Source organism: Varroa jacobsoni, unplaced genomic scaffold (genome assembly GCF_002532875.2).
Source record: "Varroa jacobsoni isolate VJ856 unplaced genomic scaffold, vjacob_1.0 scaffold_75, whole genome shotgun sequence".
Classification (NCBI taxonomy): domain Eukaryota; kingdom Metazoa; phylum Arthropoda; class Arachnida; order Mesostigmata; family Varroidae; genus Varroa; species Varroa jacobsoni.
Window position 1 is genome coordinate 453,278 of NW_019212977.1, and position 24,514 is coordinate 477,791.

General features: G+C 40.5%; 1 protein-coding gene and 3 long non-coding RNA genes across 11 annotated transcripts in view; 2 read left to right on the top strand and 2 right to left on the bottom strand.

Moving 5' to 3' along the window:
- The first annotated feature begins 1,295 nt into the window (after window positions 1-1,295).
- LOC147753953 (uncharacterized) overlaps window positions 1,296-24,514 on the top strand; it is a 28,960-nt gene continuing 5,741 nt past the window's right edge. The window contains exons 1-3 of one of the 7 annotated variants that reach the window (XR_015312256.1): window positions 1,296-1,310; window positions 2,593-2,758; window positions 21,196-21,411. This is a non-coding gene — a long non-coding RNA (uncharacterized LOC147753953). Of the gene's footprint in view, window positions 1,311-1,659; window positions 1,756-1,858; window positions 1,874-1,991; window positions 2,007-2,246; window positions 2,345-2,592; window positions 2,759-20,915; window positions 21,101-21,195; window positions 21,412-24,514 lie in introns of those variants that run through there. The other 6 variants (XR_015312252.1, XR_015312254.1, XR_015312255.1 and 3 more) reach the window with 6 other exon arrangements.
- LOC147753954 (uncharacterized) lies at window positions 3,798-11,273 on the top strand. The gene is made up of 2 exons (XR_015312280.1): window positions 3,798-3,953; window positions 9,609-11,273. It is a non-coding gene; the product is annotated as an uncharacterized LOC147753954 (long non-coding RNA).
- LOC111263096 (uncharacterized) lies at window positions 18,571-20,767 on the bottom strand. Of its 2 annotated transcripts, XM_022837898.2 has the most exons (4): window positions 20,546-20,767; window positions 20,122-20,303; window positions 19,694-19,925; window positions 18,571-18,874 (listed from the first exon to the last, which is right to left on the bottom strand). In XM_022837898.2, exons 2-4 carry the CDS (start codon window positions 20,234-20,236, stop codon window positions 18,835-18,837), a joined length of 387 nt encoding a protein of 128 aa, XP_022693633.1. In that variant the 5' UTR covers window positions 20,237-20,303; window positions 20,546-20,767; the 3' UTR covers window positions 18,571-18,834. The 2 variants fall into 2 exon arrangements, with proteins under 2 accessions (XP_022693633.1, XP_022693642.2); XM_022837907.2 differs by having other exon boundaries at window positions 20,122-20,767.
- LOC111263104 (uncharacterized) lies at window positions 22,588-24,178 on the bottom strand. The gene is made up of 2 exons (XR_002682025.2): window positions 23,228-24,178; window positions 22,588-22,830 (listed from the first exon to the last, which is right to left on the bottom strand). It is a non-coding gene; the product is annotated as an uncharacterized LOC111263104 (long non-coding RNA).

A 24,514-nucleotide genomic window follows, 5' to 3' on the forward strand; every position in this document is an offset into this window, starting at 1 on the left:
GCTGTGTTGTTTAGTTCGATGAGTTAATTAGTTAAGTTATTATCCATTAGTTTGTCCAGAGATATTTAGCAAGTGAAACAATTTCAACTTCCGAACTACGCACCATTAGCAGGAAAAATTTTTAAATATTTGTATCAAGACATTGGCTGAGTACGACTTTAAGTTAATCAAACGTTGTAGAAAATGATGAATTTAGAAATTAGGAAGTAATTTAGTGTAATGCTTAGTGGGAATTTAAAAAAAAGACAAGAACTCTGGTGGAATCCGCAGAAGATTGGCGAAAATACTAGGCAACGAGGTCATCAGCGAAGTAACAGTCCGTAATTGGTGCAATTGTTTCACCAGTGAAAACTGGTGTGTTAAAAAACTACAGAAGAAGTTACTAAGCCTTTTACATAGATGAGAAAACAAGTTGCTACAATCACGGAGGTTTCTGAGAAAAACGTAGTTTGAGCAATGCGGCTAATGTGGACCTGAGACTTCTCAAAGCTCAAAACGTTCAAACAGCAATAACACAGCTGAAAAAAGGTAAACGGAGTTTAGAAGACATGGAAACATGTGGTGTACTCTGAAGACAAATGAAAAAAATAGCTCAGAGCACATGCTTGCCATAGATGAAACATGAATCCAAAGATGGCTTTGAGGAGGAGCTGAAATCGCTGCATTCTTCGAATTGATGTAATTTCGACTGGTTCCTAATGGAGGACAATAGATGGCGTGGGGTCGATTCTCTCGAACAAACCATCAATAAAGTGATCGGATATGGTAATGTGCTTCACATGTGCTCAGCTGTTAAGACGTTCTCACAACGCCACTGGTTTTACCGTGCGAAAAATAAAGGACAGTGCTTCTAACATACACTACAATATCCTTGTTCCTTTCATCTTATGTGGTTTAAGCGTTATTGAATTTTTCAACTCGCCAAATGTTTTGAGTTTCATGTTTGATACTGCCTACAAGCATTAATAAACCGTAAAATAAGGCGTGTCTATGTTTAATGGATAAATGTGTTACTATGGGAGAGAATCTAGCAGGCAATAAACATCTTAAAATTATATGGAAGGTACACGGGCGGTAACAGTCGGGTTAACGGTTAAATTACTAACAAGCAAACATATGATCGTCAGGTAGTAACTTAAATAGCCTTTGATTTATTGCGGTATGATCACTCCACTGCTGAAGAACGACAGTTACAATGCACGCAGTCAGCCACTAATGCCGTCTCGTGATGCGAAGCTGTACGCTCTAATTTTCTTTCTCTCGATCGCACGAGTGTCTTCACTACCTCTGTAGCTGCTTTCATTGGACGCGTAAGTTTAGCTGCAACTGGTCTCTTGTACATATTATTCCCTTTTTGTTCAGTTACAATTTAGCAATTACGTTTGGTAATCAGTAAAACTCGTAGTAAATCAAATTTATTTAATTAACCGATATAGTAAAAGCAGTGTATTGTAGAAATGGCGAGAGGTGTGAGACAGTGCACACTCTAACTCATATGTCAACTCTGTCGTTAAGTACATTACCAGCGTGGCCCTTAGAGAGCCTTCGGAGCTCTCTCATGCTTGCTTTCATTCTTCCAGGCGTGCGATTTGCACCACTATCGCTCTGCAACCGTAGCAGACTAACGTTAAGCTCGTCGAAATTTTCCTTTTGACAAACCCTGTCAAAAATCGCTCTATGATATAGTGCCGGGAAGAGAAAGCGTTTGCTTGTACTCGATTAATTATGGAAAAACAGTCTGTCAATCTTGCTGCAGTGAGCATGAAGCTAACGATGTTCATTCAGTTAAAATTGAATTTAGACCTATAGTAAATATGTGCTTCGAGTGGTGATACGTGGCGCTTGATTTTGAAAAGGAATATTAAATTTATTGGTGCCTATTAAATAGCTAGGGTTATATTCAAATTGATTCTTTTTTTTTTTTTTTTTATAATTACTGTACTGTGATAAACAGGCAGTCTCTGTCGATAAGTTTTGTGTTGTTGCACATCGACATCTGTTGATCGGTAAAGCCACTTTTTCATATTAACAAGTGGTAACAATGTAACATGTCAGAATGTAAAGTCTTTGGTGTAGCCGAGACTATCACGCATTCTACAAAGATTAGATGACGACCCTCCTCTATGACTTTAATTCATTATCAATTAATGCTTATATAACAATATTAAGTACGGGATCAAAGTCCGCCAATCCGCGCCAAATGCTTGTTATTGTGCTAGTGAGATAAATTCTGTGTGAGCTACATTATAATTCAATATAAGTAGTAGGGTCGTTGAGAAAAGCAGAAGCTAGAGCCCTCAATGTACTTCTAGAAATTTACGTTGAGCGTTCCGTGATCAGACAGGTAATACTCGTACTCTATAGTAGGTCATTACGTTAAATGCGGCTTTAGTCGCTTTAGTAGGTATTGGAATAAACCCTAATCACAACCATTATGTCACTACAACTTTTCATGACCGCAAATTGATATAGAAACAGATTGCACTGCTCACGAAGCCACTGAATGAGTGAATAGGGCAAACGTGCGTGTCTCATGCGTTGATACACTAGAATTCGATTATAACACAAATGGCAAATTTTCTCTGTTCGCAGATGAAGACTTTGTGCAATCTTTTCTACCGGTAGAGAATGCAACAGATGCACCTGTTGAAAATCGTGTGGGTGTGCAGGTGCCTCTGAACAGAGCCACGGCCGCGCTCAGCTATGGACACATCGCAAGTCTTGATCGCTTGCGACGCACCGAGTTCCGGATAATCAGGTACAGTGCAGGCTGTCGCTATTTCATTTCTCCTAAGAAAAGTATCGAAATTTTCTAGGTGTAAAAATTGATGACTGATTTCGAGCCAATCTTACATCCCACTGCCTTGCATGCTATGAACAAATATTTTAAAGCATAAATAAATTTAATACTCATATTTAGCCGATGCTTTTCGAAGTTCTTGGCAGTAAAAATAGATTACTGCAAAAAAAGGATATACTCTAAGGATATACACTAAGCGTACAAAGGTTGAGAAGTGTAAAAATTATAGGTTCATGCACCTCGGTATCGACTCTACTGCGTCGCTTAACGCCTTCGATATGCCAGTCCAAAGAAGTATAAAAACACCAACGGAGCCTATTTAACCGAAAAATTCGCAGGTGCGCTCACTCTACACGACTCTTGAATTATTTGATGTAAAAATCACACCAGTTGGAACGCAGGGTTTTATATAGTAACACTAAATTAAGTAAGTGTAGCTTCTTTTAAGCAGTTACTAAACTTACTTAGAAGTTACAAGGCCAACACAGTTACTTCAGCCCAGCAGCAAATAGCGGTTTTATACAGACAAGCTGGCTCCTGGCTGAGACGCGGAAGCCTGAAGCACTCAATGCAAACTGGCCTCAACCTCGCCTGATCGACTTTATGGAAGGTGTTCTCATGTTAATAGCAGCCTCATACCACGCGCGAGCTGCAGCTTTCAAGTCAAAAAAAAAACTCAACGCCATTTTTGAGGAAAGCTTAAGTAGGTCTTGAATCACTGTGATGACTAGCTGAGACTTCCGTATCTGCTGGATAATGTGCTGTCTAAACCTTTTGTTTTTTTGGTGTTTATTATATCCAATGAGTAAAAAAGTAGCATATTAGATTACCATGCATATGAGCCTCGGAGAATTTTTTGTGGCTACTAAAGTAATTAATGCTTGTTAAAGGTCGTCTTGTAGTGTTTAGGATGAGATCGTCAGCATACAGAAAGAAATGTGTTAACGGGTTTCACCCCCTGCTCTTGCTTAATAGGCCGCTAACGACTAATGAAAATGGTAGCGGACTTGTCGTCTTAGGCGCGTTACGAGAATATTCGGAGTATCTGCTTCGCAGAAGATCGCAATGAGATACTAGTTTTCTGGCGGCTAGGTATGCTCGACTGAGGGTTCTGCAGGAATTTTCAAACACACGGCTTCTCATGAAGCTCTCGGTATGTATTAGAATCATCTTAACCATTGAAACTTAAGCATCTACATCGATATCGTCGGGATTCGGGAAGAGTTTAATTGAAAACGAAAGAAGTCGAGAGGTCGTCGATGAAATTTAGGGGCGTTGGCGGTTTTTAGTTTCAACGGTAGTCCTATAGGACTAAGCCATCTGAACTTGCCACCTGAGAAGTCTGTCTGCTTAGAAATTCAGTTCTACCCACTAATGATGAAAAAGATCAATGACGGGGATGTCCATGATGATTCTCAAACGTCGAGCACCGTTTACAATTGCACAGGCAAGGCCGCAAAAGGTCGAGAGTAAAGTGAACGCCCTCGGATTATCTAATTGGTAGAGTGGGGCATTAAAGTCACCAACCACTAAGACGTGGAAGTAATTGAAAACCTTTCCGACCATCAATAACGTGTCCTCTACGAGGACGCATATAGCAAGCAACAGAGTTAAAATAGAGAACTGTTAGTATAGCTGAAACATCTTCAAGAAAAAGAGGTTTCGCCTGCTCCAATTTCTGTCTGTAAAACACGCAGCTTACTGCCACTGCCAAGACTTAGATTGCTAGCTTATTAAGTTGGGGAATGTAGTTCATTGAATGCATATAGGCGTCGAGATTTTCCGAAGAATTAGCACACCGATTTTAGCGAAAGCAACCTGTAGCAAAAGCAAAAGATTTAAGGTATCTTCACAATTTCACCGTAAAACGTTTATTGCGTTCTGCTGCGATCATGGTACCGTTCACTGCAGTTGATTTAGCCACCGTGGGTCTCCATGTTGTGTTGTCTCATTTTAAGGCTTCTAGTACTCAAACTGTAAGTTTATGACGAATTTCATTCCAGAAGTACTTTTCTCCGTTTTTATCCTCCTATTTGTACCAAGGGTATCTCCTTCTTTTGGAAGTTTTAAGCCGCTATGGAGATTGTGGTTGTTACCTTGATGTATCTGTTGTCGGACTTTGCGATTAGCGCACGCAGCATTGCCAAAGCCTTGAGTCGCATGCCGCAAATGATTGTGCGAGTCGTAGGTTATCTATCGGCTGCTTTCGGGCGCCATTTTTGTTATTGAACATTGCCGTCGCTCTTGAACTTAATACCCAAGAAACTTTATACGTGTTAAGCAACCGTTGAGGCAATTTTTTACACGATCTCATCGGTGTATTCTGACAAAGCTTCAATAAGCAAATTACATTGCACAAGAGTAAGCTCCGAGAACTTAAATCCATCTCGTCTCAAAAGTTCTTTGTCTCCGCTTTCCCCCAGCATTACGAGTGTTGAACTGAAAAAAATAGACGGTCAGTTTCGCGTTAGGAACGCTCATCTGTATCCATGCGCTGAATTAGAAAATGCTTTGCATAAGAACGTTTTGCCTAAGGTTAAGACACTTGCTGGAGCCGGGCAAAAGTGTATTCTGAAAGCGCCCTTGATGGTACATCGTCGAGGAGGAGACTAATTGTCCATCTTCCCGGGCTCTGGGTTTGGTCCTATTTCGCGAGCTTGTCGAATACCGCTGCTTGACCAGCAGCATTTTCGTTCAAAAGAAATATCTTTCTTGCTACTCCAGCCTGTTCATTATAAGTCTCAAAAGCTTCGTTTTCCTTAAATTTTTTCATTCTATGATTCAGAACAAAGATCCAAGAACCGTCAAAGAGCCCGTGCCGAGGACCCCGCGGAAACAGCAGCTCCAATTGGTAGCGTTTTTCCAGTCTCGAAAATGATTACCTAAAGAAACCCCGATGAGCGCCATTACGGCTGTTATTAGACTTTCAGATATATTTCAAACATTTATTATTTTTTTCTTGCTTGGATGTAAATGATGTTTTTCGGCATCAGTTTTTATTACGAATGAATGTAGATGTTGAAGATGATTATTTTGGAGAAGGAGACAGAACTAATTAGACAAATTCAGAGTACTAACCGTTGACTCCAAATTTACCATGTCATCAAATTTATAGGTTCTAATAAACTAATGAATACTTAATTTAAAGGTCTAAAATAGATAACAGTCAGCAGACCCATTTAGTTACTTAGAGAACAGTTTAAATGTGAGTTCAATCTTCCTAATAAATAAGAATGACGAGATGATGCTTCTTTTAAATATTTATGCATAACTTAAAGGCCGAACAAAGCTCATCATGACAAATTGCCATATTCTCGTACGCGGCATGTTGAGTTTTGAGTTTATGTTGCATTCTTATCTGTTTTATAATAGCGTCTTCTACATCTTTTAGCCCTATCTCTTATCACCGACACTTCTATACTGCTATATTACGATGGGATAGGTAAATAAACGCCACGCCTTAACCACTTTTGGTGACTGCATACAGTAGGCGGTCCTATATGTACGCGATAGCGACGACCAGGCCTTCGGAGGTTTGGCCTGGGAACATCACAGTTGTTGTCAAATTCGACCGTGTGGATTGCTGAACAGCAGGAACGATATGTAAAAGGTTAAAATAGAAATTTAAAATTCTTGTTGTCATCGATAGGGTTATCGGTCCAGGAATGAACTGCCTAGCGTCCTATTTTTGTACGGCCGTGACCTGACAACGACCGTTGCTAACGGCAACTCATATACATACCAGCATCGATGATGAGCCATCAGAATAAGTGGTTCACTCGTTTGTGGACAGATGTAAGCGGCAGAGACAAGAACCTATAAGCTACAAGCCAAACCTGAGAGCAAGCCTAACAAAGAGGAGTTATAAAATAGACACTCGGCTGAGCCAGTTGTTACATCGAGGTAGCGGGAAAAAGAATGCTTACGGTGAATAGGCTAAAAGTGTACGCATTGGCGACAGAAGCGGTAAAAGGTCGCGTTAAATAGGCATAGGGGTCGACTTGAGAGCACGAGGAGTTGCCCGGACACCCCAGATGTGAGACGCCACGCCGACCATTGTACTATTGCTAGTGTATAGGTGTGCTGACCTATCAGGCTCTGAGGAAGTGGTGAGCGGTTCTACAAGTGGAGTATTCTAGTTGGGGGCCATGGGAGGGGCCAATGTGAAGAAACAGACTGGTTATTTGAGGGCAGAATGAATGCATAACTATGGAGTTGACAATAGCCATATGGAAGCCACGCTCAGCAAGCATAGTGTACAGAGATAAGCGTTCAGCAACAGAGAACTCGTTCTGACTAGATCGGGCACCTTCGTATAAGTTGTGGAGAAGTTTTCACATACGACTAGGGCAGTCTAGCCTAAACCACAGAGCCCCTTTTAAAGGCAATGCCTAGCAATAAAGTGTGTAAGCAGGCCTCATTCGCAGACATTTTGCGCGTCACCATATTAACTACATAGCATAACGACTGCCTGAACTTCCGTTGGCAGCAGGGCCGTGACGCAAATATTGGCTGTGGCACAATCAAAGATCGCATTATACTAGCTGTTTGTATGAAAAAGATGTTAAACATCGACAGCCGTGGTTACATGCGAGTCAAAATTCACAGTACGTTAAGGCATTGCGGCGCGTGCTATCTTCATCATAACTATGAGCTAATAGTCTCGTAGCGCTTCGAACTTATCAAAACGGCTGGCTTCTGAGCATTTCTTCTAAACTCAACTCTGCTTAATCAGTTGAAATGTCAATATCAACAAACTGGAGCATTGGCAAAAAAAAACGTGTAGATTATACATACAAATGTATCGAGCCACACTGTGGCATACATACGACGCGTTCGCGTTGTACAGGTAATTTGATTGTCCTATGTTGGCCTGCTCAGTACATATATATCTTTGTGCGTACTCTATTTGAAATAGGCCAAGAGTCACACAGGTGATTTGCTTAATAATTTTTTTGCGTCTCGCATGACGGCTTCCGTGAGAATCAGGTAGTCATTTTTGGCTTTTCTACTATCCGCGTCGACAGATTGTAATGCGATTGTGTTCCCGAACTGTTTGCGTGTGCGCAACATAGATACATTGACAGTTACGAAAGGTAGTAGTCAAAATATGCTATGACGCGCTTCATACAAAGTAAAATAATGTATTTAACAGCCAGTTAGAAGGATGTTTACTGACGTAAAGGGATCAAACACATTACGCTGATAGATTTTGGAAGTCAGTTTAAAAAATCCCCTATTTGACATTTAGCCATCTCTAATCACCTAAAATCTATCTAAAAAATAACTAAAAAGTTAGGTCTTCAATGCGACAAAAGAATCAGACGCTTGTAATACATTGAAAGCTCGTTTTGCTGCATTCATTTCACTGCGTTCTGTTCTGTGTTTGTCAAAAGTATTTAAGGAATCTCCGCCATTAGCGGGACCAGCACAAGTTTATAAACTCATGAACTTTAGGTTAGAAGAAACAGGAAGTGGCCTGGAATCGTATCTCCAGTCGTAAACGGAAGGCCTTTCTATAGGGCCTGATGCTGAACAAAGCCTCAAAATTTATAACGTCGCCAGGTTGAATACCTCACCTTGGCTTAGCTCCGATTGCCAGATAACCTCAATATAGATTATATGCCCACGAGATTCCACGTTGAGGGTTTTCGACCAGGAACATCGCCATATGAGTATCCGTAGTGAATGTTCGTTACAAAGTTGGTATATCATGTTGTCACAAAGTCATCAGCTCGGATTTTAGGAGGGTTTTTATGTCTACTTTAGGTATAAAAGAAAAATAAGATGGGGGATGAAGCGAAGGGACTGATGGCCTCTAGAGACTTTTGGTCATCTACGGTAGGAATTTCTTCGGTTTGTTTTGCTTACATGATCTCTCGCGAGGTAGACGGCCCACAATGCGAAGCTTTTCAGATATACTGTTTAATTCTGCCTTTCATATTGACAAGCGAATTAGTGAGTACGGCGAACTATCTAATGGTTAAAGGTCACCACAAAATAATTTTCGGCTACAGAAAAAAAAACTAAAATTTTAAGTAAGTCTTCATTGAATGTTTTTTTACAAGTACGCACTGTGGCAAAACTCTTCACAGATTAAAGTCAGTATGCATACCATGTAAACCTAAATGCACAGATTACTACACCACGAATATTTATCCATCCTATATGATAGCCTTGTTGATCCTATTACAAGTTCATACGTGACGTTGTTACCTTGAAATTGAAACGAGTAACTTGACGTAACTAGCGAAAAAGGTGTTCTCTGGAACTAGCTAAATTACACCGATCAATATCCACAGAAATACTATAAGTGGTTAGAGTAGCTACGAATCTTATGATATATAGAAGGAGAAATTCTGAACGAAGCCAATAGAGAAGTGCAGAAACACACGTGCACTCACTAAGTTGCACGAACAAGAATATACAATAGAAATCTCTGCCCTTACGCCTACTAGGTCTCTCACGCGAGTTCTACTTGTAGCATCGATTTTGTCGAAGGTAGCCATTCGAGTACTTGGCGCGTGATGCTTGAGCACGTTAAGGTTCTGTTATGCATTCCCTTTACTATCGAACAGGTAAAATTGGTTCACTGCTCGATCAAATCATGTAAGCTAGTCAAGCAGACTAGCCGTCTAGTTACATACTGTCAACGTAACTGGTCACTCCGGGGTTGAAATAGAGGCCGTATCCGAAAGAAGGATGAAGAGCAGTTGAAAAGCAGCGGAGCGATGATAGCGACTTAAGCAGGCTTACGTATTCGGCTAGATACAAAGGCAACTACAGTAGAAATTTTGTCCCGTTTCAGCTCAAATCTGCTGAATCCAGCCAATCCGAGCACTCCCGACAAACTCGACCGAACAGGGCCAGCGTCACTTGTATCGATGTAAGAGATGGAAAGGTAGGCGTCAGGAGCGGCGGAAAAAGAACGCGTCCGCTCGTGGAAACTTTTCTCTGGTAGCTTCTTCTTCATGTTCTGCATCTTTCACGTTATAACGTCAGAAATCAATAAAGCCTGCATACTGAAGTAGATTTGCGTCTAGTCCCTGCTCCCACTCTGCGTAAAGACGACTGAGTACGGGCAAATACAGGAACGTAGCAGAAGAGCACGAAAAATGCAGGCGTCGTTGCCTCTTTCGCCTTCAGCAGGTCGTAGCTAGTCCCAACTTGCCCACTTTATAGGTCGGTTGGCGCCTCACCCAAGTCTGTACACAGTTATACCAGGATACAGACATGTACGAACGAGGGTATGACGACCATGGGGGCGAAGACGGTGACTACCTAAAAAACAGCGACCAGAAGAAACTATTTCTCGGTGGAAGTACCAAAAATACGCAAAGTCTATAGCTAGCCCTTTGCTTTTCGCGGCGACGGCGATGCTGGCAATAGTGAGAATGTGAGGGCAAAATCAAAAGCGATGAAGTGACTGAGAGAGAACAGCTGCGAGACTGTAGTAGATATATATATTGGGGCTGAGGTTTCGATCGGTTGAGCATATTTTATTTTTCTCCTTTTATTCGCAGGCGAAAATAAGAAAAACAGGGGAAGTTGTTAAGATTTTAACACGAAAAGCGAGTTTCGAGGACGAGAAAGAAACTTACCGCTGAGAAATAGACGAAGCGGGAGAGACATTGGAAGTATGCCTGATGCAATCGCCATTTTAATCTATTATTACTTTCATTTGGTATGCCGTTATTCCTGTTCAGGAATTTGTTTGGCTATGTTAAAATTGTGATGATGCGTACAAGCGGACAATGTAAGATAATTGTAATGTGACCCACGAACGCTATTACTGATAGCGTCAGAGAAAGATTTGGCAAAATGGTAGCGGAACTAAAGATGAAATGAAAGAATTCGTTGGCGCTCAGGTTCCGATGATTCGTTGTAGGGTCGGAAGTGTTGATGAGGGCAAATATAGGTATTATAGCGGAGAAAAATGCCAATTTGTAGGAATGCATCTCGCAAAAACAATAAGGACCCTCGACTAAGATACCCTATCATTCTTGAGCCTGATAGTTAGGGCGACGTAAGAACTTTCCTCATACATTTTTTTAAAATTAATTGAATTGCTTCTTTTGGCAGCCGAAAACGAGTCTACAAATATATTTGATGTCTTCTATAGAGTGCGTTTTTGACGCGGATGTTTGGTGCTTATAGTCATATAGCAACGAGCGTCTTATGCAATATTAAGAGACATTAATGCTCTCCGAGATGACGTAACTCTGACACGGCCACTGGCTTCCTTAATGGAACTATCAAAAAAAGAAAATCTTCCAAGACGTGCAACACAATAAAGAGATGGAGAGTTTAGGCTGGGTCGTTAGAGGACCATAACGAAGGATGAACAACAAAACTTCTTCTTCTTCTTCTTATAACAACAAAACTCAGCTACGAAGAATAGGTCTATTATCAACTACTAGTTGAAATAAATGGCCCTATTAGAACTAGAATAATAAAAGTAACATGTAGCCAAGTAATGTGCTTAATATCTTTCAATACGATAATATTACGTAAAAGGCCTAGCACCAACAAAGTAGAAGTTAGTCTAATAAACAAGCATAAAGTCACAAGTCCGCTAGTGTCAAATTTTACATGTTTATGAATCTGAGTGACAGGGCATTGTAAGTAACAATTTAATAATTTTTCTAGTAACGTTGTCCTGTTTCTAATAGCTTGCAAGGACAGTAGATCATGTAACTGTGTAGCTCATACGAGCGCACATGACTCTATATAGAAGTACACGTTTATGAACTATACTTGTAGAAATATATTTATCCAGACTTTATTTAAAAAATGATTCTTGTTCTGATTGACATTTAAATAGTTTTTTCAAGGAGATTGATTTAACCGATATAGTTTATTCGGACATAATTTGCTGACAAGTTCATATTAAAAAGTAAAGCCCTAGTAAGGTGAAGACTATTGAAACATGGCATGTTCAGCCGAAAAGTAAAAATGCTTCATCACGGCTGCTATAACGAATTTACTTTAGTGCTTGTGTTACGTGAATCGGTGTCCTGACTTTCACTGTAAATGATAAAATTGGCAAAAAACAGGCCAGGGGCGAATAAAAGTCACTTGAATGGTTCGAAAGCTTTTATATTTTATAATAATATAGTTATCAACTATATTGCTAAAAGAGGAAGTAGTTTAAGTCTAAGAAAACAGTAGATCTCTTGATCCTCGACCTTTTGTGTCAAAACGTCTAAAGGATGGTTTCTCCTGAATTCCAATAAAAATCCAATGTTGTATATTGTATATAGTATTTTTAAACTTATACCATAAGTATATTATATACCATATAATAAATACTATGCGAGCTTTTCGTCGATGGGAATCGAAAGAACCTTGCAAAGTTGAAACTCAAATGGGACATTCTCACTGATCCGCCAAAAGCTTCTCTCCTGTGGAAAGCGAGCCTGTATTTTAAACGATAAGCAGGCGATGATGGATAATGGCTTATAAGACAAATACAGACATTCTAGCCATAGGACCGTAATCGCTATCATTTCAGTTCTTCTACTTGCTTTCACCCTTAATACGTCTCGCATTCTCATTGCTTACGTAATTAATGACCTTACTCTGTTAGGGAACTCTTATTGGTATTGTGACTGTGTGTGAGTTTGAGCCGAATTGGTAAACAAAAGTAGTTCTTAAAAGGACCGTCTCTCTTTGGGTTAAAGGCATTGCCCTATATGAAACTGGCTTACTAGACGAAAAAGAAGTCTGAGCAGAAACCGAACTCTTATTTCGAATAAAAGAACGAAAACTTTTTATTTAGCAAACATTTTTCGGCTGTCCAGATCTTTGGACAAAGCGTGATTTTACACAAAGCAAAGACAAACAATTTTGTGAGGAGATGAGTCTGCTTGACGCCAATTAGCGATATGGCGTCGTACAGTATTCACTCTCAATTGGATTTGACATCTCAAAACCTGACAAAGATTAGCGTAAACATTAAGACTAATAGTTACGTAGAGAAGATGAATGCAAAAAAGCGGGTCGGTTTTTTGCCAGCTGAAGTGCTAACAAAAAAATGCTTGCTCAACCAACTTCAACTTCAACTTGAGTATGTTCCTTGGCCATGCTCCATGCCATTAAAGGTGGGTCTTTGATGAAAATCTATAACTGCTTTCAGCAATTTCGAAATAACTGCTTAATTGATTAAAATAGCGGTGGCACATCATATTATACGTAGGTATAGCATGCAAAGTAAATATCACTTGCATAGCTTACACATTGAGGACCACGTGTATGGCAGCTCGAGTTCAAATCTTCGGGCAGCTAAGTCTTTTAAAGAGGACTGCTCAAAACCCAGGTTACATGATCGGAGTACGATGGTGAATACCAAGGTCCTCCCTTGTGACTCCCTGCTCCCCATTATAGATGTGTTTTGTGTGTTGGAACTGCAAGATGGCGTGGGACAGCTATGTGCCCTTTTTTGTTGACCTAATTATTCGACTGCTAACTAATGGTCAGGTTGAATAATTATGAAACGCATATTACTCGGCTTTATCCAATAAAGCTTTCGATGCATTGTTATCGTAATCGTATATATTGTTCTTTGGCCATTTGCACATCAGATTTGATCCCGCTTCTCTTGAATAAATAAGCCTTGATTATTACTTACAGCCACGTGACTATACAAGAGCCGCCTAGGCATATATCTACGTATACCTTGAATCCATAATAACAACTTAAATAACTAAGGTCGTTTCCTTTTAACTTTAAGGGCTTCCGTTTGCGCGCTCTGCGCATGTGACTGATTAATATACGAATAGGCCTCCTAGATTTGGCGCTGCTGGGTATGCAAAGAACACTTACGAAGCAGCAAGTTACGAAGCGGCTTTTTCTAAAAGCAGCCACTCTTCTATGCCAGCTTCCTACTCCAACATCTCATCTCCCTTTGCTCATAGCAGTAGGTGACGCTCATTCAACCGTTGTTTCCGTAGTTCCTTATCTCAAAGTAAATCCTACAAAGAGTGTAGTTAGCAATCGTATTCAGTCACGCAGCACGCCACTAATGGCGTCCGCGGCTGCAGCACTGTTATGAAGCTATGTCTATTTTGGAATTTGAGCGGGTCGTACCAAGCAGCCTCTTTGTAGTTCCCTCTAAAAGTCCGCCCTCTTTTCGTTTCGTCGAACCCTGTCTACAGTGAGATGAAATCTACAGCAGATAAGCCCGCCGGCAAAAGCCGAGTAAAGCCCTTTGCTTTTTCGAGCCTTCCTATATCAAGGCTTCTTCCTTTCTCTAAGCCAACAACACCTCGTTGTGTGACGACAAGCGACAAATCACATCTAAATCATTACACCAACACACGAACTTACGTTAAAACTCATTCACAAAGGTACACGAATTCAAGCGATATGTTCTATTGATGTTTGTTCCTGCGAACGCTATCGCATTCTAGGTCTGCTCAATAGGTGGCAGAAGCGTTACGAAGGAATACGAACAGGAAAGCTACAGATGATTTACACATGCCTGAACGAGAACGTCCTAGAAGAAGTCCGACAAGCATTTGGCCGACAAACATCTTCCGGATCCTTGGCCTTGTGATGTAAATGTTTAAATAAAGTAAATAGCGCAAAGGGAAGATCGAATAGAAATCCAAAAGACGTTTTTTTCTGAGATTCCGCTTCCTACTAAGACGATATGATTCACAGACACATAGACTTAGAAAAAGAAGTTGGAAGAACAAAGCAGTAAGAAATAGCTGCAGGAGTTGGAACCGGGAATAAACAAATGCGCGAAGCACTACGGGGAAACGAGAGATTGCTGGTACTGGTAGCGAGAATGAATTTAGAACCAGTCTGGATTGCGAATTTTATCTTCTGTAGCCGCGCATGAACTGCGAGCGTTTGAACGAGCGACTTTGCCGAGGATGAGACGACAAAGATCGCAGAGAAAAAAAGGGAGAGGAAGGAGAGAGAGAAACAGAATACGGGCGTATAAAAGCGCATGGATAAAACGTACATGTGGGCGTAGCTGCCATCACCACCATAGATGGGCGCAGGGATAGTCACATGTGAATCTGATTCCAATGTGTGTGCGCTTGTGTGTAAGTGTAGATGTGTGCTTAAGTAGCGTGAAGCGCGGGTAGCAGGCAGTAGCTGGAAAGTAAGCAAGCAGCAGCTTTGCAGGGACGGAGGTCAGGTCATCAGAGAGGTAATCATTTTGTCATTAGGCGTCTGGAGGTTTACGAACATGCTCAGTAGCAGTAGCAGGGCTGAGCTGAATATCGACTTCTTTGACAGCAGCCTATAGAAGTGAAATGGAGGGAAAGCTCTGTACGCTCTCCTGAACACACTCGTTTCCCTAAAAAGTTCGATCGCTCTCTGCGTGTTTTCTCCTGTCTCTTCAGCATGACGCGTTGTCTTCCCCGCACCGTTCGTTTGGTTCGACGCTAGCTCGCTTACTCACTCACCATCACCACCTATCCGCGGTATCTCCTCACCGCGTTATCCAGCGGTGAACGCCGTACGCCTAACCAAGCCCATTGCCCACCGGATCTACGGGTGTCCTTATTTCAAGGCGAAGTCAAGAGGGCGGTCGCTGACCGTACATTCAATAAGGGTATCGTCGACTAATCGAGCAATCGCTGGCCATACAAGCTATTTATCTTTAGAGCGAAAGAGCCATTAATGCTTGTTGAACGTGTGCCCGGATCACACGTTTGGCTAAACATGGCTGGAATAATTGTGTGTGGAGATAAGCTGTCCGAGGATCTAAATAGAGGGTCCTGGTGAAGTCTGTCTGTGAGCTCTAAAAGCTCGTGCCAGTGAAAACTTACTACAGCTGGCCCGGCTGCCAAACATCTTTGTCGTTCACGAATGGGAATTCTACCAACGGATGGATTCTACATGATGAAAACGCGATTGCTGCGGTTCCACACCACAAAACCCGATAGGGTGCTGTCTGTGGCCGCCCCGTAATGCTTGTAGTTGAAGTTGACGAAAGGAGCGATTAGGCGACAATGACAGTTTTTTTTAGCGAAAGAAAACGGAAATGAGAATATGATTTACTAACGGAGTAACCCGAAACATTAATTAGAGTGGAGCGAAGTGGTGGATGGAACTTGTAACATTTCTGCTGGCGCTTTTAATAAGGTGAATATAACCTGACGTTGGAAGGGAAGAAGAGGACTTGCGTTTTAACATGATGAAGCCGTCATAGATAAAGAGCAAATATGTGCTAATATGCAATGGTGGATCTGGGTTATATAAAACAGAATCGTATCAAAGCTACTCGTATAGAATAGAAGAAAACCTAGCTAAAGATCTTGCGTTACTCATAACATGAGTTGACAAAATGCGAAGTCAATTGTTTAAATGTTTCTAAAACGTTCCGCCTTTATAGTCGGTACTCTCAGTTATCAGTATTTGCAATTATCTTCACGTAATAGACGTCGCGATAGCCCAAACCGGTTCCAGAAATCGATGTAATGCATGATACATTCATTCTACATAACTTGTTTCTAGTTTTCTCCCAGTTATTGGTACACTATTCCCTTCTGCATTAAATTTCCTACCGCAGTATCGTGCCTGCTTAATAATCATTGTCTAGAATCAAGCTGGCTTGAATGCGTGCGTCGACGTTGAAACTGCCGCTGTCTACCAATTGTATTTTATGCACTTATTGCGCCTTCACCTCTATCTGCGATCGCACATATACGGTTATGCACGTGCTAAATTTAATGAGCCGCAAAATAGCTGCTACAGGGCGGTACTGCGGTTGCGCGAAGAGCTACTTGTCAAGCGCTAGGAGTTGGACGTATAGATCGCAAACGATTCAACGTCCCTCACAGGAAAGTACAGAAGAATCGAACTCAGAATTGCCATTGTGGCTGAACGCGCGCAGGTAGATTCCACATAGCTTTGGTCGCGTCGGAGATATCCGAGGCTCAAACAGAGCCACTGGATTATGAGAATAGTTCGGGTTGGGCACCCAGTAGGATTTCCATTTGTCCTCCCTGGTGTTTTTCGAGTTTCCTCAACGCGGATCGGATTAGCAGCAGCTGATATGTGTCGAGAATATTCGAGAACGGTACGGCGACAACCGCAATGGGTTGGTCACGTCATCACTATTATCACTGGTAGTAATACAATAATCCTACTACCTGCTACAGTAGGCAGTCGCATTGGAGCTGGAACGCGATGCCATTTGAGGTGCCTAGCGTTGGGGAAGCGGAACAAAACCTCAAAACGAGGGCCAGAGTTTTACCGGAAAACCACTGTGACAGAGAACAATATGGCTGCCTGACCTGACATTATGTAGTACATTTACGTATGCCATTAAAACATTGCGTGTTTATGAACTACGGACAAACTGCGTGCGTATTTTTCTACTTCAACAACTATCATTAGCTATTATCCAGAACGAGAGAAGATATTCAGAAACAAGGATTGCGTTAAAATACGTAGAGCGTTCTATGGGTGTTTAATATAGGTTTCAGTATAAAGGCGTAGGTCCCCATCTATAATGAGACGGAACTTCTACTAAGTGACTATAAACCCTATTTTTTCTAATTATGGTATTGGTTGATAATATTATCGGTTTTGAAAGAATGAGATACAAAAATCAGTTTATGTGTGTTAGAAAGGTCTGAGGAAATAAAAAAAAATATAAAGCTTTGGAGAAAGCCCTTTTAACAAATATTAAGCCCAATTCGACATATTTGTAGTTTTGTGAAGGTTAGTTCATGGCAAAATATTGTACTCATTTTTGTGCTATTTCATTCCACACAGGGACTTCTCTAGAACGCAGTATAGATAGCAGTTAACTTGTGTATTTCACTAAAGTTTAACAATTTCGATGGCTAGATCTTTGGCTGTAAAGGACAGAGATTTATGTTAGGGATAATACGAACAATTCTGCATTGAAATATATGGTAGCTTTTGAAACCTTTTTGAGGACAAAGACATTAAAAAAATATTCGTAAACTGACTCCTTTTAAAATCATTTCAAAATCTCCATAAAATTCCATTTGAAAAAGCGTCTTCACAAGAGCATAGATTGTGGCTCGGATCTTCCACAATCCATAATCCAACTGGTATCAAACTTCTGTATTAAACCTATAATATAGCGAAGAAAATTATATAAGGATACAATTGTTTTGGTCGCCTACATTAAAATATATGAACTTCTGCAAGCCACATCTGCAGAGATAAAGTACTCAAATATTCTTCAGTTATCTGCTTTCAAGTAATGGACACCCAATAACCATCATTCGCTTGGAACACGTGTTTGTAAATGGGGCAAAAAACTATAAGGCCTTAGCCCTATGATTGAGTCTGAGCGAAAACATTGGATGTCCGGCCTCAGTCTTTCAAGTACGGTTGAGACAACTCGAAGGCTTTATTGGAAGACAAGTGGACAGATACGTGCCTCTATTCAAAAACGAATTTACGAGTGTGATAGTGCTCAAGAGTAGGGTGCATTCATTGCAGAGGAAGAGGGCAGATGGCGTTAAAAGGGGTATAGTGCACTATTTTGAATATGGAAAAAATATAATTCTACGATCTCTATACTTATATCATTACTATATCTGCATTACGCCTTAACCTGCTACGGTCAGGAAGAGCGACTATTGGACAAAAAGAACTTTTTTTAATATACAAGCTTATATTTGAGCTGGAACCAGTGGAGCATATCTAAAAGTAACGTGTCTAAGATTCCAAAGTACTAGACTGTGTTTTGGCACATATAAAGTAATCTAAAATATGAATTTTGGCATAATTAAAAGGATAAAAACGTAAGCAAAAGTCATGACTCTTGTATTAAAAAGTTATAACAATTTCCACTGAAAGAATCTGATTAACTAACGTTAGGTCTATGCAGCCCATAGAAGCGGCTTGGATATCTGTAGAATCCGTTCGATTTTCACACACACATTAACGCAGTAGTGTCTAACGATAGAAACAAAAACATACATGGAGAAAATTGCGTAACCTCTACGTCCAGTTTACGTGGTTCCATTAGCGTAATACGAACGAGGCCACTTAAAGAATTGACCATTCTTGAACGAAATTTGTATCTAGCGCGGTATATCTATTTTTGAACACGCAGAAGAACACCTGAAAAAAATGTATTAATAGTAAACACACGTTGATTCGGATAACGTGGTTGACGTTGTGTTAATTATCTGATTAATTATAGTGCTATATAAAAACCGCCAATATTATTCAGTCGAATATCGGATATAGGTCTGCTTGAACAGCCATCTTTTCTCTGAACAAGAGACAGATTTGCAAATTGTTTTTAATCATGATACCATTAAGTATTTTTTATTAAACATATCAGATCAAGATATGATAGTATCTACAATTTCAGCTGGACAAAAAAGGCAAAACTGAGATATAGTCAGGCGAACTGAGTCTATGCAACATCAATGATCGTTCAAAACTTTTTTGGTCTTTAAGTTGTCACAATCTATTCTTAAAATCCTGACCCAGATATATTAGTCTGTGAATAATAGAACTGATAGTTAATCGCTGAGTAAAGTAGTTCCACCTTACCTACGCAATTTATGATCAATTTCTGTTGTATGAAGTCGCTTTAATGTTGAGATAATCCCTACCACGCATTGTCGTCATCTTTAGCGGACCAAGTTGATTGGGTGATTTGTATGTAGGGTCTGCGCATTCACTGTCTACTACTGTGTGGTTTTGTTTACAATCTGTGACTTCATAATGTATTGATCGTGTACTTCATAATGAAATACACGCTCAATACAACTCTGAATCAATGAGTCAGTGGATAGGATGCGATCTAGGCGATCTTTGCGTTCACAGGCGGCAATGATTATTTTCAAACCAGCTACCATTAACTATTATCCAACGACCTGTAGAACTCTATGGTCAAATTTTTGGCGCGCAGTGATTTTCGACGCTCACCTTTGTTGCATCGGCTGCCCACAGCGTCCACGGCTGCTAATCAGATGATCAAACGACGTCGAAAATACTACGGTGACTAGTCGAGAAATGAATATATAATATAACCCAGACGACCTTTCCCTCGTGGGTGGGAGTTCTCGTCCTTTTACAGAAGCAAGCTGCTGATTCACAACTACCTTCGTGTACAGGGCACTGTGCCCTGATTGAATATCACTTATACTGTATGAAATAACTGAAAAAGTCACCCGACGATATCAGAACAAAGTAAATCGGGAATTATCAGGAATAATAAAAAGCCAGGCATTTTCGCACGTATTGTGCTGTATTATTTTACACACATCTTGGCAAAAGTTCACAAATATGACTACGAAGACACCTAAGTTGCTTCCTTCTAGCTGGTGAGTATAACCCAATTGAACAACCCGTACCTGATTTGTAAAACCTGCAGGTGTATCTGTTCGGGTAAGTAGTAAGCGGCTTTCCGTTTCGGCTGCACTTACGCTGTGAGCGTGTGCATGCGTAGGTTGTAACACGCAGGTCCATCAGGGACGGCGCGTACTGTAGGGAGTTAGCCTTCCATTCCCTTACATCTCCTAGGCGATATGAAAAGCTGGAACCATGAGCAAGAGTGTAAACAAGACCTACAATGGGGGGACGGGGGTATGAAACAGGGACAAAGCCAAAGCAAGCTCTGACTGCCACAGAGATCCGGAAGAACATTTGAGGAAAAGCGAGATTAATCAAAAAAGACAACTTGTATTGTAGAAGATTCTTTTGATTAGCGCAAACGACGAGCCAGCCAGTCAGCAAAATCGCCACGACCGACCCACAGTGATCACCTGGGTACCTTACCAGCTATCTCTATCTGGTTCCGATGTCTTTGCTATCTTCCTTTCAATTGGTGCCGATGCAGCCTATAGATAACTGTGTATGGAGTGCGATGCAAGGTAGGCCCGACTCAAACGTAAAGGTACAGCTACTAAAAGCGACGTTATTAACAACCTACAAATAGTCTGGTTAAGCTATTATATATGCCTGGAAGGGGAACGCGCGATGAGACGGCATAAGGACAAATCCTTTGAGAACACGAGCTATTCAAAGACACTGAAAAAGAAAGGGAGTGGGTTGAGAGTGATCAAAGGCGGCTAGGTACGTTGATCGCCTATGGATTGAATGTAATAGCGAACGTGGTCAATCTTAGGGACTAGCCCGAGCTCCAATAATGAAAAACCAGCTAACGCAGATTTCGTATTAAGCACCAGTTATTCGTGAGAACACGGAATATAAAACAGCCCAATTAAATATTAAAAATGAAAGAGGTTATTTAAAGTATAAGGTGACTAGTATGCCGTAACGAGAGCCGCGATAAGGAAGGCTGACGATTATGCTTGAGCTGAAAGCTAAAAGGTAGTTTGAAGAAAGCTCATAATCGTTTAATTCCTTGCTTTACATCTGCCATTTAAGCTCTACAAACGAAATACATCTTTATATAATACCTATAGGTACTTGTGGCTGTTTTGCAGCCTGTGACAGGCTGAGCTGGCTGGAACCATTATGTCACTAAAGGTGTCACGGCAGGATCCAGTGGCGTTGTGTTTTAACGAGTTTGCGGATGTGAACTGCTCACATGGCCATTAAAAGTCAAGAGAGGATCGTGGACGCATTACAACATGTTATAATACCCGTGTTAGCTCCACCCGACAGTATTGGAACAGCAGGTAAATGTGCAGGATATACTACAATGATGCAGCTTCATATACTTTGCATATGCTTTCGGTAGTTGCGTATAGGTTTTATTCATGTTTTCTGTTATTATTGCAGCAATTCGCCTGTCCAATTACTTTGAGAATCAATTAATTTTTTATTTATTATTATTCATTATTTTATAACAATTATTGCATTTATTGTATTAATATTATTGTAAAACGCTTAATCTCTGCCACGAAGTTACGCTTTTAATTAAAAGTCATAACTAAAGCTAACAACTTTATATATAGAGTAGGTTCAACTTTTATTAGAAGGTTATTGATTTTAGATTTATTAGATATTTATATGTTAGGTGTTCTAAAAAGGCCCAGTAAGTTCATCATAAGCAAAGTTCCTTTGTAAACTGTTGTGGAATGGGCCTACATATATAAGATGTGATTCAAAAATAATTCGAGTTCGTTCGGGAAAATTTTGTGCTAAGGGTATTGTCAAACCTAAAGTAGAAATTTCTATAAATACACAGCTGCACAAGCACCTTTGTAAGCTAAATAAGCTGAGAACGATGTTCCCTGCTCAATACGAGTATCGGCGAAATGCATATGAAGTGACCTTCAAAGGCGCGAATTAGCCCTTTGTGATATTAAGCCATTCGTGAAAACTACCTCTTTGAAACTTTTCCCAGAGGAATGGAATCATAAATGCTTAAAAACTACACAGTGGACGTTAAGAATATGTAAGTTATTTGCGCAAATAAATACATATGCGATATTACTACTGAACGCGAATTGCACAATATACCAAAAATGGCCACGAATTCTTCAGTGGCTCTACAGCAGCAAACAGACATTTTACTTGACGCTTGCTTGCGTAACTCGACCAGCTAAGAATGAATGGAAGCTCTGACTCACCCGCTGACAGGCAGGTCTAATTGCAACGTAGTATAGCTTGCAACTTCTCAAGTCAATTAAAATACGATTCCGTGGAAAAGGTGAGAAGGGAGAAGGGGGAGAAGATTCCGCGAACCCCACTTTATCGTTTCAATCTTTTTTCTCTTATTGTGGCTAATGGGCTTCGCATTAAATGGCGTTTTTTATTGTGTAGGCCTTACCCGCCATTTTTGATTTAGTGTATGAGGCAAGCATACGTGAACTAGAAGGTGGCGATGACAAAAAAGCACTCCAATCGCATACTTGTTGCTATTTAAGTGAATACATGTTTTGGAATGAAAAGTTTATGGAATCTCATTGTTAATATCGACATCTATATCAAATTAGTCGTCATAACTGGCGTTTCTTCAGACGATGTTTCAGTTACTTGTTTGAGTTTATAGATACTGTGGTACCCACACACCTACAGCATTACCGAAAACGCTAGCATTATTATTATCATCTGTGCTGGAAACGAGCTTCGTACGTATGCAGTACCTGAAACTAGCAAAGCCATAGTTATTATTACTTCCCTCAGCTCAGAACAGATCCAATAACACGTGCACAAGCAGCATACTTGCACGGTACTGAATTCATCTTTAACGTCAGAGTTCTATTTGCAACCCGATAATTACTATTTTGAGGCTGTGATCTGATATGTACAATCTAATGGATTCGCTGCCACTTACTGACAGCACTACTTTAGGATACCTTGATCTAAGGCCTTCCCACCCAGTTCTCAATCTGCATCGATTTTCCATAGCTGTGCAGTGCTGAGTTTTTTTTCCGTGTCTTAGAACAAGCGAGGGGTGAGGAAGCATAGAAGATATTCACTCGTTAGATTCATTTATGCCTCAGAATCATCCATTATTAATAAACCTTCAAGAATTAGCTCACTTACTCCTTCTACTGTCTCCGCCATTAAAAACCTATGTCTTCCTTTCTGCTCGTATTTTCTAAATTCAAAACACTGTCCCTCTCCTTGAACCACTTGCGCATATTGGCCGTCACTGTTTCTCTAGTCGATCAACATCTGGACTAGGGAGGTAGAGAATTTTCTAGAATATTCTATTTTATCGCCTTGAATATTGCAAATATATTCGATAATTATAGTTAGTGTAGTCAGCCGTTTTTAGAACAGCCATTTTTAGTATGGTACCTATTTCAAACTAAATTGTATCGGAAACCGCCATTTTCTCAATATCTACACGGCGGGTGTTGATGTGTTTAAATTCACGCGCGCTGGAAAGTGAGTCGTCGATTGCATTTACAGTGCCATCTTATTTTGACCTCAAAAGCAGCTGGTGCTATTTTTCTGTAGGGTGTCAAATGCCTGCACTAATAAGCATTGCTTATTATCTCCCAGTTCGGTTAAAGGCGTTCAGTCTTAAATGCGACACCCTCCTGTTAATCTATCACAGCGATTAGCGGATATGAATAAGCGCCCACTCGTAAATATATATGATTTCATAACTAAAAACTTTCATAGATCCTACATAGATGCTTACAGTACGTGAAAAGAGAATTAGCATGTTCAGGCTTTTCTAATCAGATACACTTAGCCAACATGACTGCCTGAATTAGGAACGAGCAATAGAGGCATAGCTATCTGTATTCTCATTGGTATGGCTCTCCATGTCTTGCGCTTACATACACTGCACTAAGAGGCGCTGAAGTAGCACTATCTTGAATGATTAGCACATTTTAAGTTCGAAAATTTCAAAGACCAGGGTCTGTAGCAGCAGTGACGTTTTCCTCCTTTCTCCACATATATATGTTAACTTCACTGATTGCGCTAATTTTGACACAGTTGCTATAAACACTGCGCCAGTTGCATTCGGTTACCGTTCGAGTGTTACCTTCAAAATGTCTTCTGGTTCCTTCAACTATCTCACGACACCATGCCTCGCAATCGGTCTATCTTCGATATAGTTGTCACATAGTTTTCAAAGTGCAAGCGCTCAGCCTAATTAATCTCAAATATTAGACAGAAAAATTGCCATCCGCCAATCAGAGTATGGGTGTTGTATCATAATGGTGAACGTAGCCACACTATACGATCACAGAGTTAAAGATAGAGAAGAAATGAAACAAGATTGCACGAACGTGATTGATCAGCCTGTTACACAGTAACGAGCTGAACCGACCGTTCGAGATATTTCGAACATGGGATTGCCCACGATCAAAA

Coding starts and splice junctions, on each gene's coding strand:
- LOC111263096 (XM_022837907.2), bottom strand. CDS start 20,413: ATGTTCTTCCGGATCTCTGTGGCAGTCAGAGCTTGCTTTGGCTTTGTC. Junction 19,926..20,121: donor CTGCAGGTTTTACAAATCAG/GTACGGGTTGTT, acceptor TGACTTTTTCAG/TTATTTCATACAGTATAAGT. Junction 18,875..19,693: donor GGGCAGCCGATGCAACAAAG/GTGAGCGTCGAA, acceptor CATTTTTTTCAG/GTGTTCTTCTGCGTGTTCAA.